General features: G+C 43.0%; 1 protein-coding gene across 1 annotated transcript in view; it reads right to left on the bottom strand.

The window, feature by feature from the left end:
- Nucleotides 1–17,838, bottom strand: part of LOC133420124 (endophilin-A1-like) — a 59,947-nt gene extending 42,109 nt beyond the window's left edge. Inside the window, exon 1 of the mRNA XM_061709708.1 lies at nucleotides 17,642–17,838. Within this exon, the coding sequence (XP_061565692.1) occupies nucleotides 17,642–17,686 (45 nt within the window). The 5' untranslated portion in view covers nucleotides 17,687–17,838. The remainder of the gene's footprint in view (nucleotides 1–17,641) is intronic.
- Between the last annotated feature and the right edge of the window lie 872 nt (nucleotides 17,839–18,710).

Here is an 18,710-nt window from a genome sequence, read left to right as displayed (position 1 = left end):
TTACGTCTCTGCTAACGTCAGTTACGTCTCTGCAAACGTCAGTTACGTCTCTGCTAACGTCAGTTACGTCTCTGCTAACGTCAGTTACGTCTCTGCAAACGTCAGTTACGTGTCTGCTAACGTCAGTTACGTCTCTGCTAACGTCAGTTACGTCTCTGCAAACGTCAGTTACGTCTCTGCTAACGTCAGTTACGTCTCTGCAAACGTCAGTTACGTCTCTGCTAACGTCAGTTACGTCTCTGCTAACGTCAGTTACATCTCTTTAAACGTCAGTTACGTCTCTGCTAACGTCAGTTACGTCTCTGCTAACGTCAGTTACGTCTGCTAACGTCAGTTACGTCTCTGCTAACGTCAGTTACGTCTCTGATAACGTCAGTTACGTCTCTGCTAACGTCAGTTACGTCTGCTAACATCAGTTACGTCTCTGCAAACGTCAGTTACGTCTCTGCTAACGTCATTTACGTCTCTGTAAATGTCAGTTACGTCTGCTAACGTCAGTTACGTCTGCTAACGTCATTTACGTCTCTGTAAACGTCAGTTACGTCTCTGCTAACGTCAGTTACGTCTGCTAACGTCAGTTACGTCTCTGCTAACGTCAGTTATGTCTCTGCAAACGTCAGTTACGTCTCTGCTAACGTCAGTTACGTCTCTGATAACGTCAGTTACGTCTCTGCTAACGTCAGTTACGTCTGCTAACATCAGTTACGTCTCTGCAAACGTCAGTTACGTCTCTGCTAACGTCATTTACGTCTCTGTAAATGTCAGTTACGTCTGCTAACGTCAGTTACGTCTGCTAACATCATTTACGTCTCTGTAAACGTCAGTTACGTCTCTGCTAACGTCAGTTACGTCTGCTAACGTCAGTTACGTCTCTGCTAACGTCAGTTACGTCTCTGCTAACGTCAGTTACGTCTCTGCTAACGTCAGTTACGTCTCTGCTAACGTCAGTTACGTCTCTGCTAACGTCAGTTACGTCTCTGCTAACGTCAGTTACGTCTCTGTAAACCTCAGTTACGTCTCTGCTAACGACGGATACGTCTCTGCTAACATCAGTTACGTCTCTGCTAACGTCAGTTACGTCTCTGCTAACGTCAGTTACGTCTCTGCAAACGTCAGTTACGTCTCTGCTAACGTCAGTTACGTCTCTGCTAACGTCAGTTACGTCTCTGCTAACATCAGTTACGTCTCTGCAAACGTCAGTTACGTCTCTGCTAACGTCATTTACGTCTCTGTAAATGTCAGTTACGTCTGCTAACGTCATTTACGTCTCTGTAAACGTCAGTTACGTCTCTGCTAACGTCAGTTACGTATGCTAACGTCAGTTACGTCTGCTAACGTCAGTTACGTCTCTGCTAACGTCAGTTACGTCTCTGCAAACGTCAGTTACGTCTCTGCTAACGTCAGTTACGTCTCTGCTAACGTCAGTTACGTCTCTGCAAACGTCAGTTACGTCTCTGCTAACGTCAGTTACGTCTCTGCTAACGTCAGTTACGTGTCTGCTAACGTCAGTTACGTCTCTGCTAACGTCAGTTACGTCTCTGCAAACGTCAGTTACGTCTCTGCTAACGTCAGTTACGTCTCTGCAAACGTCAGTTACGTCGCTGCAAACGTCAGTTACGTCTCTGCAAACGTCAGTTATGTCTCTGCAAACGTCAGTTACGTCTCTGCTAACGTCAGTTACGTGTCTGCTAACGTCAGTTACGTCTCTGCTAACGTCAGTTACGTCTCTGCAAACGTCAGTTACGTCTCTGCTAACGTCAGTTACGTCTCTGCTAACGTCAGTTACGTCTCTGCTAACGTCAGTTACGTCTCTGCAAACGTCAGTTACGTCTCTGCTAACGTCAGTTACGTCTCTGCTAACGTCAGTTACGTCTCTGCTAACGTCAGTTACGTCTCTGCAAACGTCAGTTACGTCTCTGCTAACGTCAGTTACGTCTCTGCTAACGTCAGTTACGTCTCTGCTAACGTCAGTTACGTCTCTGTAAACGTCAGTTACGTCTCTGCTAACGACGGATACGTCTCTGCTAACATCAGTTACGTCTCTGCAAACGTCAGTTACGTCTCTGCTAACGACGGACACGTCTCTGCTAACATCAGTTACGTCACTGTAAACGTCAGTTACGTCTCTGCAAGCGTCAGTTACGTCTCTGCTAACGTCAGTTACGTCTCTGCAAGCGTCAGTTACGTCTCTGCTAACGTCAGTTACGTCTCTGCTAACGTCAGTTACGTCTCTGCAAGCGTCAGTTACGTCTCTGCTAACGTCAGTTACGTCTCTGCAAACGTCAGTTACGTCACAACTGGATTATTGTTTTGTAGTTTGGTCAAATACTTCATTTAAAAATGTGAAAAAATTACAAGTGCCACAAAATAAAGCTGCACGTCATGCTCTATTGTGTACTTATAGATCTAATGTGTCCAGCATGTATAAGAATCTAGGCTGGTTATCTAGAAGACAAAGATCTACTTATACTTTGTTAAATTTTCTGAGGAATATACTGGTGACACGATCTCCAAAACAACTGTATGACAGATTCTATCATCATTTTATCACCATGGTTACAGTACAAGAATCATATCAGAAAGAAGGTTCATACCAAGGGTGAGAACAGGTTTAATACAGAGAACTGTTTTCTACAGAGCCATGGTTGGCTGGAACTCTATACCAGTTCATGTTTCTCATTTAAGTAGCAAAGATTGGTTTAAGTTTCATTTGAAAAAATATCTTTTCAAATTTAATGAATGATGATTTCACATTTAGAAGGAACGGAATGAAGTTTGAATAGAATTACAGGTAGTGTAAAGTTTAAACCCTATCACAATAAAGGTGAAAAGGGGTCCAGAATTCTGTGTCTATTATTGATTTGTTTGTCATGTATAATGTATGTCTGGTATGCATTAAGTGTTAATGTGTGTGTTGTGTGTTTGTCGGACCCCAGGAAGAATAGCTAATGCTAATGCGGATCCTAAATAAAACAAACAAACATGGACTCGCTGGGGTTTCTGGACCTTGGCTTCGCCGCCACGTGCAGAGCCTTGGAGGCTCATCAATTATTCAGCTTAGCCAATCAGAGGACAGCCTGGTCTGTGTGTGTGTGTGTGTGTGTGTGTGTGTGTGTGTGTGTGTGTGTGTGTGTGTGTGTGTGTGTGTGTGTGTGTGTGTGTGTGTGTGTGTGTGTGTGTGTGTGTGTGTGTGTGTGTGTGTGTGTGTGTGTGTGTGTGTGTGTGCTGGCATCCCGTCTGCTCTCCTTTTGCATGTGCGCGGTTACCACGACAACACTTTCCCTCCAACGGAGAGGCGTGTGTTTGGTCAGGAACGGTGACACGGACATATTTTTTACCTCATTCTTTGGTCTTTAATAACACTGAGGGGGTTAGGGTGAAGAAACACGGTCAGATGATTAGGATGTTTCCAAGGCAACAATATCCTCATTACAACAGCATCAACTGATCAACTATGTAGATAAATATAAACGTATATTATGGATATAGTTATGTTATATGTAGGTATGGATATGGATATATTGAGTTCAGGGCTCCAGACTAACTTTTTTCACTAGGAGCACAGTAGCCCCTAACTGAAAATTTTTAGGGGCACAATCAGAAATTTTAGGAGCGCACATCGTTTATCGACACGCTAACCAAATGTTTACATTTCTACTACATTTCAGTGTATTAGTAATACGTATTTCATAATAGATTAATGAATTACCACAATGTGCTGTTTCAAATGCAGTGTTACATTTTATTGTGCATTTTTAAAGATGCCACAACATAAAGTAAACTGACAGCACCATTGCTGTCATTATATATAAAAAAAACATACATTCACAGGATAAAAAAGTGCTTGGTAACAAAGTGCTTAGTAACCTTTCAGCCATGAATTTAACTGTTAAACACAGTACTTAACAAATGTACAAATATTGGGGGTACTGGCCAATAACATTTCCCTACTTGTGTCTTTACTAAAACCCTGAACTTACACCAGTCGACCAAATTCACTGATTCACTCAAATAACTAAGGATCTTACCAAGAAATATTCTTATGTCTAACCTAAAAATGCCATTACACCTGATAACACACATCACTTAAAAGGTTAGGTGTTTTTCCCACGTGTTAAAATTTAACTTTCATTTGTGTCAAGCAAATTTTAAGTTCTAGTTACGTTTTAAGTTAGAGTTTTGGCAGTGTTCAAAATAAAATGATGAGACCTGCTGTATTGGAGCACATTTTCTTTTAGTTAAAACTGTAGCGGGAGCAGATGTTTAGAGAAACCTATGTATGTACCGGGTGAAGGCTGATTTATGGTTCCGCGTTACAACAACGCAGAGCCGCCGCCGTAGGCTACGGCGTGGCTCTGCGTCGATTTAAGGCGGAACCATAATTCAGGCGGGGAACATATCGGAGAACAACCAGAAGAATATAGAGTGGATTAAAAATAAAAGTTAAGCACAGAGCTACATGTGTCTCCCGTCTGGGCCATTGCAGACTCATGGCCTGAGCATGATGTTACTAAAACCAAACATACCCGCCGTCTCTTTCTTCTAACTTTATGTGCGCAGCGGCAGAGCGTTGTGTCGCATTAAATGTGGTCCGGGCGTAATACCAGCTGGTGAAATTAAACGAAAAATAAAAATAAATGAAAAGATTCATTCCCTTTCACACTCATTGGCCTGCAATATGCAATTAACGCACTCCTTCCACGTTTAACGTGTAAAAGAAAAAAAAAAAAACACTGGCAAATTTACTGGTCGCACGTGTGCGAGTGGACATGAAATTCAGTCGCACATACTCAAATTTTGGTCGCAAAATGCGAGCATTTGGTCGCAGTCTGGAGCCCTGGAGTTGTATTATACGTACAGTATTTATTTATATCTATATCTCTATTAATATATTGATTTATAGTTATATGTAGATATGTTGATATATAGACTTGGGTAATTTTTATGTATATAATTGGAGGTAAATATACGAACCAGTATATATAGCATATCTACTCTTATATAGTTTTTCAAGTATAATGTTATACCATTGCTGAGAACCAAACTCCTGCTCCGATCAGACAGACACCGGACAGCCCTTAATAGAGGGCCCCGGACTCCATACTCACTGAGCGTTCACTGAACATTATTTACCATTATAGTAATCAGATTACACCATATATCAGCATCACTGAAATGGACCTGATGCTTAATCAATCAGAACGATATGCAAATATTATTCATATATTTATTCAAACAAGGCCGTTATAAACTGTAATTAAATACAGACACATGCAGATGAACCAAAACATTAAATCAGATGCAAAATACAAAAGGTTTACAAAAGTGTAAATTAGGAGAGGAAGAACTGATCACCAGATTCTGTCTCCTTGGTTTGTGCAACGGCATCTCAGTTATCCGAGTCCGAGACCTGGAGAGACCGAAAGACCCGAGACGAGACCAAGACCCCAAAAAAGTGGTCTGGAGAACTACAAGTCCATAAGATTATTCAGAAAAACCATTTAAGTTGTCAGTCTCCCCAGGTTTGGAGGTTCCACCAAATTTACCGAGGAAGGGAGGGAGGCAGGAAGGAAGGAAGGAAGGAAGGAAGGAAGGAAGGACGGAAGGAAGGAAGGAAGGAAGGAAGGAAGGAAGGAAGGAAGGAAGGAAGGAAGGAAGGGAAAAAAGAAGGAAGGAAGAAAGGAAGAAAGGGAGGACTGATGGAAGGAAGGAAGGAAGGAACAAAGGAAGGAAGGAAGGAAGGAAGGAAGGAAGGAAGGAAGGAAGGAAGGAAGGAAGGAAGGAAGGAAGGAAGGAAGGAAGGAAGGAAGGAAGGAAGGAAGGAAGGAAGGAAGGGAAAAAAGAAGGAAGGAAGAAAGGAAGAAAGGGAGGACTGATGGAAGGAAGGAAGGAAGGAAGGAACAAAGGAAGGAAGGAAGGAAGGAAGGAGGGAAGGAACAAAGGAAGGAAGGAAGGAAGGAAGGAAGGAAGGAAGGAAGGAAGGAAGGAAGGAAGGAAGGAAGGAAGGGAAAAAAGAAGAAAGGAAGGAAGGAAGAAAGGGAGGACTGATGGAAGGAAGGAAGGAAGGAAGGAAGGAAGGAAGGAAGGAAGGAAGGAAGGAACAAAGGAAGGAAGGAAGGAAGGAAGGAAGGAAAGAAGGAAGGAAGGAGGGAAGGAACAAAGGAAGGAAGGAAGGAAGGGAAAAAAGAAGAAAGGAAGGAAGGAAGAAAGGGAGGACTGATGGAAGGGAGGAAGGAAGGAAGGAACAAAGGAAGGAAGGAAGGAAGGAAGGAAGGAAGGAAGGAAGGAAGGAAGGAAGGAAGGAAGGAAGGAAGGAAGGAAGGAAGGAAGGAAGGAAGGAAGGAAGGGAAAAAAGAAGAAAGGAAGGAAGGAAGAAAGGGAGGACTGATGGAAGGGAGGACTGATGGAAGGAAGGAAGGAAGGAAGGAAGGAAGGAACAAAGGAAGGAAGGAAGGAAGGAAGGAAGGAGGGAAGGAACAAAGGAAGGAAGGAAGGAAGGAAGGAAGGAAGGAAGGAAGGAAGGAAGGAAGGAAGGAGGGAAGGAACAAAGGAAGGAAGGAAGGAAGGAAGGAAGGAAGGAAGGAAGGAAGGAAGGAAGGAAGGAAGGAAGGAAGGAAGGAAGGAAGGAAGGAAGGAAGGAAGGGAGAAAATAAGGAAGGAAGGAAGGAAGGAAGGAAGGAAGGAGAGAGCAGGAGGAAAGAAGGAACAGGAGAATTAGGTCATTTTGACCCAAAGACAGTACGAGGGTTAAGAAAAATATAAAAAAAAGCTCAATCCCCTCAATGTCCGAGTCCATCCCAGCAGCTCTGACTAGCTGTGGTTCACAAAACTGCGTCTGATCAATCCAAAATAAATTGAATCATTTCCCCCCGGACAGAAAATAACATTGATTTGTTCAGCCAAAATGCCCAGCTCCATGTTTGGTTATGAAGGTTCAAATCCAAACTCAGTTTACACCAGTTTACACCTGGAAACTGGACCATATTACACCAGGAAACTGGACCATATTACACCAGGAAACTGGACCATATTACACCAGGAAACTGGACCATATTACACCAGGAAACTGGACCATATTACACCAGGAAACTGGACCATATTACACCAGGAAACTGGACCATATTACACCAGGAAACTGGACCACATTACACCAGGAAACTGGACCATATTACACCAGGAAACTGGACCATATTACACCAGGAAACTGGACCATATTACACCAGGAAACTGGACCATATTACACCAGGAAACTGGACCACATTACACCAGGAAACTGGACCATATTACACCAGGAAACTGGACCATATTACACCAGGAAACTGGACCATATTACACCAGGAAACTGGACCACATTACACCAGGAAACTGGACCATATTACACCAGGAAACTGGACCATATTACACCAGGAAACTGGACCAGGAAACTGGACCATATTACACCAGGAAACTGGACCATATTACACCAGGAAACTGGACCAGGAAACTGGACCACATTACACCAGGAAACTGGACCATATTACACCAGGAAACTGGACCATATTACACCAGGAAACTGGACCATATTACACCAGGAAACTGGACCACATTACACCAGGAAACTGGACCACATTACACCAGGAAACTGGACCACATTACACCAGGAAACTGGACCACATTACACCAGGAAACTGGACCACATTACACCAGGAAACTGGACCACATTACACCAGGAAACTGGACCATGTTACACCAGGAAACTGGACTATATTACACCAGGAAACTGGACCATATTACACCAGGAAACTGGACCATATTACACCAGGAAACTGGACCATATTACACCAGGAAACTGGACCACATTACACCAGGAAACTGGACCATATTACACCAGGAAACTGGACCATATTACACCAGGAAACTGGACCATATTACACCAGGAAACTGGACCATATTACACCAGGAAACTGGACCAGGAAACTGGACCACATTACACCAGGAAACTGGACCATATTACACCAGGAAACTGGACCATATTACACCAGGAAACTGGACCATATTACACCAGGAAACTGGACCATATTACACCAGGAAACTGGACCATATTACACCAGGAAACTGGACCACATTACACCAGGAAACTGGACCATATTACACCAGGAAACTGGACCACATTACACCAGGAAACTGGACCATATTACACCAGGAAACTGGACCATATTACACCAGGAAACTGGACCACATTACACCAGGAAACTGGACCATATTACACCAGGAAACTGGACCATATCACACCAGGAAACTGGACCACATTACACCAGGAAACGGGACCATATTACACCAGGAAACTGGACCACATTACACCAGGAAACTGGACCACATTACACCAGGAAACTGGGCCACATTACACCAGGAAACTGGACCATATTACACCAGGAAACTGGACCACATTACACCAGGAAACTGGACCACATTACACCAGGAAACTGGACCACATTACACCAGGAAACTGGACCATATTACACCAGGAAACTGGACCATATTACACCAGGAAACTGGGCCACATTACACCAGGAAACTGGACCATATTACACCAAGAAACTGGACCACATTACACCAGGAAACTGGATCATATTACACCAGGAAACTGGACCACATTACACTAGGAAACTGGACTATAATACACCAGGAAACTGGACCACATTACACCAGGAAACTGGACCATAATACACCAGGAAACTGGACCACATTACACCAGGAAACTGGACCATGCGTGGCTGAAAACCGACTCTGCACGCTGATCCGAGCTCGGCTTGTATTGGGTCATGAGATATCTGCAGATATCAGGCTCCTGCCGGGCCATGTGATGAATTAATGAGCAGACTGTCAGTTAGAGTTGTGTTTGTGGATAAACCCGTGTCTGAAGTGTCCCTGAACTCAGCTGAAGCCTCTCAGAGCCGTGACTGCAGTAGAATACGATCACAATATTATTGCTCCTGCTCAGGTATTGGAGTTGAGGGGGGATAAGGGGGGATGGCATCCCCCCCTGAAATAAAAACGGTCCAAATCATCCCCCCTGAAATAAAAACGGTCAAAATCACCCCCCCCCTGAAATAAAAAAAGTCCAAATCATCCCCCCCTGAAATAAAAACGGTCCAAATCATCCCCCCTGAAATAAAAACGATCCAAATCATCCCCCCTGAAATAAAAAAAGTCCAAATCATCCCCCCCTGAAATAAAAACGGTCCAAATCATCCCCCCTGAAATAAAAACGGTCCAAATCAAAACTGTAAAACTGCCATCCCTCCTTTCCATCCCTTATGTCATTTCATCAATGAATGTGGTTTTACTGCTATTTCAACATTTACAGTCATCACCAGAAAAATAACACCAGAAAAATAACACCAGAAAAATAACTTACTTGACAATTTTCACCTGTTTCAACTAAATTTTCACTTGAAATAAGTAGAAAAATCTGCCAGTGGGACAAGATTTATCTTTTCATTACAAGCAATAAAATCTTGTTCCACTGGCAGATATTGTTGTGTTATGTTATGTTATGTATTGTTGTGTTATGTTATGTAGTGTTATGTTATGTTATGTATTGTTGTGTTATGTTATGTAGTGTTATGTTATGTTATGTAGTGTTATGTTATGTTATGTATTGTTGTGTTATGTTATGTATTGTTGTGTTATGTTATGTAGTGTTATGTTATGTTATGTAGTGTTATGTTATGTTATGTAGTGTTATGTTATGTTATGTATTGTTGTGTTATGTTATGTAGTGTTATGTTATGTATTGTTGTGTTATGTTATGTAGTGTTATGTTATGTTATGTAGTGTTGTGTTATGTTATGTAGTGTTATGTTATGTTATGTATTGTTGTGTTATGTTATGTAGTGTTATGTTATGTTATGTAGTGTTATGTTATGTTATGTAGTGTTATGTTATGTTATGTAGTGTTATGTTATGTTATGTAGTGTTATGTTATGTTATGTATTGTTGTGTTATGTTATGTAGTGTTATGTTATGTTATGTAGTGTTATGTTATGTTATGTAGTGTTATGTTATGTTATGTATTGTTGTGTTATGTTATGTAGTGTTATGTTATGTTATGTAGTGTTATGTTATGTTATGTAGTGTTATGTTATGTTATGTATTGTTGTGTTATGTTATGTAGTGTTATGTTATGTATTGTTGTGTTATGTTATGTAGTGTTATGTTATGTTATGTAGTGTTGTGTTATGTTATGTAGTGTTATGTTATGTTATGTATTGTTGTGTTATGTTATGTAGTGTTATGTTATGTTATGTAGTGTTATGTTATGTTATGTAGTGTTATGTTATGTTATGTAGTGTTATGTTATGTTATGTATTGTTGTGTTATGTTATGTAGTGTTATGTTATGTTATGTAGTGTTATGTTATGTTATGTAGTGTTATGTTATGTTATGTATTGTTGTGTTATGTTATGTAGTGTTATGTTATGTATTGTTGTGTTATGTTATGTAGTGTTATGTTATGTTATGTAGTGTTATGTTATGTTATGTAGTGTTATGTTATGTTATGTATTGTTGTGTTATGTTATGTAGTGTTATGTTATGTTATGTAGTGTTATGTTATGTTATGTAGTGTTATGTTATGTTATGTATTGTTATGTTATGTTATGTAGTGTTATGTTATGTATTGTTGTGTTATGTTATGTAGTGTTATGTTATGTTATGTAGTGTTATGTTATGTTATGTAGTGTTATGTTATGTTATGTATTGTTGTGTTATGTTATGTAGTGTTATGTTATGTATTGTTGTGTTATGTTATGTATTGTTGTGTTATGTTATGTAGTGTTATGTTATGTTATGTAGTGTTATGTTATGTTATGTAGTGTTATGTTATGTTATGTAGTGTTATGTTATGTTATGTAGTGTTATGTTATGTTATGTATTGTTGTGTTATGTTATGTAGTGTTATGTTATGTTATGTAGTGTTATGTTATGTTATGTAGTGTTATGTTATGTTATGTATTGTTGTGTTATGTTATGTAGTGTTATGTTATGTTATGTAGTGTTATGTTATGTTATGTAGTGTTATGTTATGTTATGTATTGTTGTGTTATGTTATGTAGTGTTATGTTATGTATTGTTGTGTTATGTTATGTAGTGTTATGTTATGTTATGTAGTGTTGTGTTATGTTATGTAGTGTTATGTTATGTTATGTATTGTTGTGTTATGTTATGTAGTGTTATGTTATGTTATGTAGTGTTATGTTATGTTATGTAGTGTTATGTTATGTTATGTAGTGTTATGTTATGTTATGTATTGTTGTGTTATGTTATGTAGTGTTATGTTATGTTATGTAGTGTTATGTTATGTTATGTAGTGTTATGTTATGTTATGTATTGTTGTGTTATGTTATGTAGTGTTATGTTATGTATTGTTGTGTTATGTTATGTAGTGTTATGTTATGTTATGTAGTGTTATGTTATGTTATGTAGTGTTATGTTATGTTATGTATTGTTGTGTTATGTTATGTAGTGTTATGTTATGTTATGTAGTGTTATGTTATGTTATGTAGTGTTATGTTATGTTATGTATTGTTATGTTATGTTATGTAGTGTTATGTTATGTATTGTTGTGTTATGTTATGTAGTGTTATGTTATGTTATGTAGTGTTATGTTATGTTATGTAGTGTTATGTTATGTTATGTATTGTTGTGTTATGTTATGTAGTGTTATGTTATGTATTGTTGTGTTATGTTATGTATTGTTGTGTTATGTTATGTAGTGTTATGTTATGTTATGTAGTGTTATGTTATGTTATGTAGTGTTATGTTATGTTATGTATTGTTGTGTTATGTTATGTAGTGTTATGTTATGTATTGTTGTGTTATGTTATGTAGTGTTATGTTATGTTATGTAGTGTTGTGTGATGTTATGTATTGTTGTGTTATGTTATGCTGGAAGACCCCTGGCCTGGAGGAAACAGAGGACTGAAGGAAACTGGACAGATGAAACGATGGAACAACATCTTGAAAATATCTTGGATGTATGACGGAGGGATGGAGAGACTGAGGGAAGTAGTGGAAGCATAGTGGAGGAAAAGAATGATGGATGGTGAACAGAAAAAAAAAATGGAAGAAAGAGGGTTTAGACCAAGGTTCGGCAACCCGGGCTCTAGAGCCACATGCAGCTCTTTAGCGCCGCCCTAGTGGCTCCTGGAGCTTTTTCAAAAATGTTTGACCTTTTTTTTCCTTTTTTTCCCTTTTTTTTCTTTTTTTTCCTTTTTCTTATTTTTTTTTTCATTTTCTTCTTTTTTTCCTCTTTTTTTGTTCCTTTTTCCTTTCCTTTTTTAATCTGGACATTTCGACTTTTTTTTCTCGACATTTCAACTTTTTTCTCAAAGTGCATAATGAAAAATAAACCTTCCCCCAGTTATAACTAATATAGAAACATGCAGCATGTGTTGCCTTCATTCTAAGGCTGATACAAGACTTTTCATTTTTTGCGGCTCCAGACATATTAGTTTTTTGTGTTTTTGGTCCAATATGGATCTAAAACATGTTGGGTTGCCGACCACTGGTTTAGAATTATCAGAAAAGGGAAAAAATAACACGTTTGAAAGATAAATGATAAAAGGACAGGGTAACACAACAAGGAACCAGTGAGAAGATGGAGGGATGATGGAGGGATGATGGAGGGATGATGGAGGGATGATGGAGGGATGATGGAGGGATGATGGAGGGATGATGGAGGGAGGATGGAGGGATGATGGAGGGATGATGGAGGGAGGATGGAGGGAGGATGGAGGGAGGATGGAGGGATGATGGAGGGATGATGGAGGGATGATGGAGGGATGATGGAGGGATGATGGAGGGATGATGGAGGGAGGATGGAGGGATGATGGAGGGATGATGGAGGGATGATGGAGGGATGATGGAGGGATGATGGAGGGATGATGGAGAGAGGATGGAGGGAGGATGGAGGGAGGATGGAGGGAGGATGGAGGAATGATGGAGGGATGATGATGGAGAGATGATGGAGGGATGATGGAGGGATGATGGAGGGATGATGGAGGGAGGATGGAGGGAGGATGGAGGGAGGATGGAGGGATGATGGAGGGAGGATGGAGGGATGATGGAGGGAGGATGGAGGGATGATGGAGGGATGATGGAGGGAGGATGATGGAGGGAGGATGGAGGGATGATGGAGGGATGATGGAGGGATGATGGAGGGATGATAGAGGGATGATGGAGGATGGAGGGATGATGGAGGGAGGATGGAGGGATGGAGGGATGGAGGGAGGATGGAGGGATGATGGAGGGATGGAGGGATGGAGGGAGGATGGAGGGATGATGGAGGGAGGATGGAGGGATGATAGAGGGATGATGGAGGGATGATGGAGGGATGATGGTTGGATGATGGAGGGATGATGGAGGGATGATGGAGGGATGATGGAGGGATGATGGTGGAATGATGGAGGGATGATGGAGGGATGATGGAGGGATGATGGAGGGATGATGGAGGGATGATGGAGGGAGGATGGAGGGAGGATGGAGGGATGATGGAGGGATGATGGTGGAATGATGGAGGGATGATGGAGGGATGATGGAGGGATGATAGAGGGATGATGGAGGGAGGATGGAGGGATGGAGGGATGGAGGGATGGAGGGAGGATGGAGGGATGATGGAGGGAGGATGGAGGGATGATGGAGGGATGATGGAGGGATGATGGAGGGAGGATGGAGGGATGATGGAGGGATGGAGGGATGGAGGGATGGAGGGAGGATGGAGGGATGATGGAGGGATGGAGGGATGGAGGGAGGATGGAGGGAGGATGGAGGGATGATGGAGGGATGATGGAGGGATGATGGAGGGATGATGGAGGGAGGATGGAGGGAGGATGGAGGGAGGATGGAGGGATGATGGAGGATGGAGGGATGATGGAGGGATGATGGAGGGATGATGGTTGGATGATGGAGGGATGATGGTTGGATGATGGAGGGATGATGGAGGGAGGGATGATGGAGGGATGATGGAGGGATGATAGAGGGATGATGGAGGGATGATGGAGGGATGATATTGGGATGATGGAGGGATGATGGAGGGATGATGGAGGGATGATGGTTGGATGATGGAGGGATGATGGAGGGATGATGGAGGGATGATGGATGGATGATGGAGGGATGATGGAGGGAGGGATGATGGAGGGATGATGGAGGGATGATGGAGGGATGATGGAGGGATGATGGAGGGAGGGATGATATTGGGATGATGGAGGGATGATGGAGGGATGATGGAGGGATGATGGAGGGATGATGGAGGGATGATGGTTGGATGATGGAGGGATGATGGAGGGAGGGATGATGGAGGGATGATGGAGGGATGATAGAGGGATGATGGAGGGATGATGGAGGGATGATATTGGGATGATGGAGGGATGATGGAGGGATGATGGAGGGATGATGGAGGGATGATGGAGGGATGATGGTTGGATGATGGAGGGATGATGGAGGGATGATGGAGGGATGATGGATGGATGATGGAGGGATGATGGAGGGAGGATGGAGGGATGATGGAGGGATGATGGAGGGATGATAGAGGGATGATGGAGGGATGATGGAGGGATGATATTGGGATGATGGAGGGATGATGGAGGGATGATGGAGGGATGATATTGGGATGATGGAGGGATGATGGAGGGATGATGGAGGGATGATGGAGGGATGATATTGGGATGATGGAGGGATGATGGAGGGATGATGGAGGGATGATGGAGGGATGATGGAGGGATGATGGTTGGATGATGGAGGGATGATGGAGGGAGGGATGATGGAGGGATGATGGAGGGATGATAGAGGGATGATGGAGGGATGATGGTTGGAGGATGGAGGGATGATGGAGGAAGGATGGAGGGATGATGGAGGGATGATGGAGGGATGATGGAGGGATGATGGAGGGATGATGGAGGGATGATGGAGGGATGATGGAGGGATGATGGTTGGATGATGGATGGAGGGATGGAGGGATGATGGAGGGATGATGGAGGGATGATGGAGGGAGGATGGAGGGATGATGGAGGGATGATGGAGGGGTGATGGAGGGATGATGGAGGGAGGATGGAGGGAGGATGGAGGGATGATGGAGGGATGATGGAGGGATGATGGAGGGATGATGGAGGGATGATGGAGGAATGATGGAGGGATGATAGAGGGAGGATAGAGGGATGATGGAGGGATGATGGAGGGAGGATGGAGGGAGGATGGAGGGATGATGGTTGGATGATGGAGGGATGATAGAGGGAGGATAGAGGGATGATGGAGGGATGATGGAGGGAGGATAGAGGGATGATGGAGGGATGATGGAGGGAGGATGGAGGGATGATGGAGGGATGATAGAGGGAGGATAGAGGGATGATGGAGGGATGATGGAGGGAGGATGGAGGGAGGATGGAGGGATGATGGTTGGATGATGGAGGGATGATAGAGGGAGGATAGAGGGATGATGGAGGGATGATGGAGGGAGGATGGAGGGAGGATGGAGGGATGATGGTTGGATGATGGAGGGATGATGGAGGGATGATGGAGGGATGATGGAGGGATGATGGAGGGATGATGGAGGGATGATGGAGGGATGATGGAGGGATGATGGAGGGAGGATGGAGGGATGATGGAGGGAGGATGGATGGATGATGGAGGAAGGATGGAGGGATGATGGAGGGATGATGGAGGAAGGATGGAGGGATGATGGAGGGATGATGGAGGGATGATGGAGGGATGATGGAGGGATGATGGAGGGATGATGGAGGGATGATGGAGGGAGGATGGAGGGATGATGGAGGGAGGAGGGATGATGGAGGGATGATGGAGGGATGATGGAGGGATGATGGAGGGATGATGGAGGGATGATGGAGGGATGATGGAGGGATGATGGAGGGATGATGGAGGGATGATGGAGGGATGATGGAGGGATGATGGATGATGGAGGGATGATGGAGGGATGGAGGAGGGATGAAGGAGGGATGATGGAGGGATGATAGAGGGATGATGGAGGGATGATGGATGATGGATGGAGGATGGAGGGATGGAGGAGGGATGAAGGAGGGATGATGGAGGGATGATGGAGGGAGGATGGAGGGATGATGGAGGGATGGAGGGATGATGGAGGGAGGATGGAGGGATGATGGAGGGATGATGGAGGGATGATGGAGGGATGGAGGGATGATGGAGGGATGATGGAGGGAGGATGGAGGGATGATGGAGGGATGATGGAGGGATGATGGAGGGATGATGGAGGGATGATGGAGGGAGGATGGAGGGATGATGGAGGGAGGATGGAGGGATGATGGAGGGATGATGGAGGGATGATGGAGGGATGATAGAGGGAGGATGGAGGGATGATGGAGGGATGAGGGAGGGATGATGGAGGGATGAGGGAGGGATGATGGAGGGATGATGGAGGGATGATGGATGAGGGAGGGATGATGGAGGGATGATGGAGGGATGATGGAGGAAGGATGGAGGGATGATGGAGGGATGATGGAGGATGGAGGGATGATAGAGGGAGGATGGAGGGATGATGGAGGGATGATGGAGGGATGATGGAGGGATGATAGAGGGATGATGGAGGGATGATGGAGGGATGATAGAGGGATGATGGAGGGATGATGGAGGGATGAGGGAGGGATGATGGAGGGATGAGGGAGGGATGATGGAGGGATGATGGAGGGATGATGGAGGGAGGATGGAGGGATGATGGATGAGGGAGGGATGATGGAGGGATGATGGAGGGATGATGGATGAGGGAGGGATGATGGAGGGATGATGGAGGGATGATGGAGGAAGGATGGAGGGATGATGGAGGGATGATGGAGGGATGATGGAGGGATGATAGAGGGATGATGGAGGGAGGATGGAGGGAGGATGGAGGGATGATGGAGGAAGGATGGAGGGATGATGGAGGGATGATGGAGGGATGATGGAGGGATGATGAAGGGATGATGGAGGGATGATGGAGGGATGATGGAGGGATGATGGAGGGATGATGGAGGGATGATGGAGGGATGATGGAGGGATGATAGAGGGATGATGGAGGGATGATGGAGGGATGATGGTTGGATGATGGAGGGATGATGGTTGGATGATGGAGGGATGATGGAGGGATGATGGAGGGAGGATGGAGGGATGATGGAGGGATGATGGTTGGATGATGGAGGGATGATGGTTGGATGATGGAGTGATGATGGAGGGAGGATGGAGGGATGATGGAGGGAGGATGGAGGGAGGATGGAGGGATGATAGAGGGATGATGGAGGGAGGATGGAGGGAGGATGGAGGGATGGATGTGTAGGAGGACGGAGGGAATTCCCTGTTGCTGTAGCAACAGCCAATCAGCTGCGAGGGTTCGGCTCCTACAGTTACATAACATTCATCCAAACCGCTGCGCGTGTTTCAGTGGGTTTACCCGGTTCTGATGCCAAATATCGCGAGAACACATCAATATATATAATATATATATAATATATACGTGAATATAGAAAATGTTCTAAGAAAACATATTAAAAAAATGTTTAATCTTCATTAAAAAACAACGAAATGTCTTCTTGAACAATGAAACGTCCACGTTAGATAAAAACAGTACATTTGAAGGCTGTAAATGCAGGTTTCTTCTTACCTGAGTGGCTTTATGGAACTGCTTCTTCAACCCCGCCACAGACATCTCTGTCTCTCAGCTCCCAGACAGAAACAGAGACGAGCAGCTGTCTGGCTGTGACAGAAACGGGGGTGTTTCAGCAGAACCGGGCTCCAGGGCGGAATTACGGAGGATAATCCTTCAGGTAAAACCCGACACACGTTGGTTTTGGTGAAAGTGTTGGAGCAGAAAACCTGCGGATCGAACCAAACCGAACCCAGCTGGAGGTTCCAGTCTGACAGAGATCGTCTCTGACGGAGATGGAGCTGCAGCAGAAAAACCTGCGGACCAAACCAAACCCAGCTGGAGATGTTTCAGTCTGACAGAGATCGTGTCTAGAAGTGATGGATCACTCCAGCGTCACCGCGCGGGCGGAGAACACAAACTCCTTTAGCCTTCTTAATTATAAAGTACTTGGATCTACTCTACAATTTTTTATGAGTACATCCAGAGAGTCATCACAAAACATATTACAATCATGGAGATCAGATTTACAAGAACATTTGACAGAAGAGGTGTACTGTTCTCCCCCAACGCCTTGCCAGGGTCAACAGTCAGATAACTCCTCTTCAAAGCAAAACCACGGAGACAAGTTCTGATTCCTTTGAACTTTTATGATTGATACGATGAAGTAGGATAAACTAGGAAAACAGAATAGAATACAGTCTATTTCGAACAAATATACAATAAGGTAGACTTTTTTTTTTTTTTTTTTTTTATGTTATTTTTTTATGTTATTTATTTTTTTATGTTATATATTTTTTTTTTTTTATGTTATTTATTTTTTATGTTGTTTTTTCTTCTTCTTCTTCTTTTTTTATGTTATTTATTATGTTATTTTTGTATGTTATTTATTTTTTATGTTATTTATTATGTTATTTCTTTATGTTATTTATTTTTTATGTTATTTTTTTTATGTTATTTATTTTTTATGTTATTTTTTTTCTTCTTTTTTTCTTTTTTTTTATTTTTTTTTCTTTGTTTTTTTTTATGTTATTTATTTTTTATGTTGTTTTTTTTTTCTTCTTCTTCTTCTTTTTTTATGTTATTT

The sequence above is a fragment of the Cololabis saira genome, chromosome 20 (genome assembly GCF_033807715.1).
Source record: "Cololabis saira isolate AMF1-May2022 chromosome 20, fColSai1.1, whole genome shotgun sequence".
Taxonomy (NCBI): domain Eukaryota; kingdom Metazoa; phylum Chordata; class Actinopteri; order Beloniformes; family Belonidae; genus Cololabis; species Cololabis saira.
The sequence above is the reverse complement of the archived record's forward strand: the minus strand, read 5'-3'. Positions and strand labels throughout refer to the sequence as shown.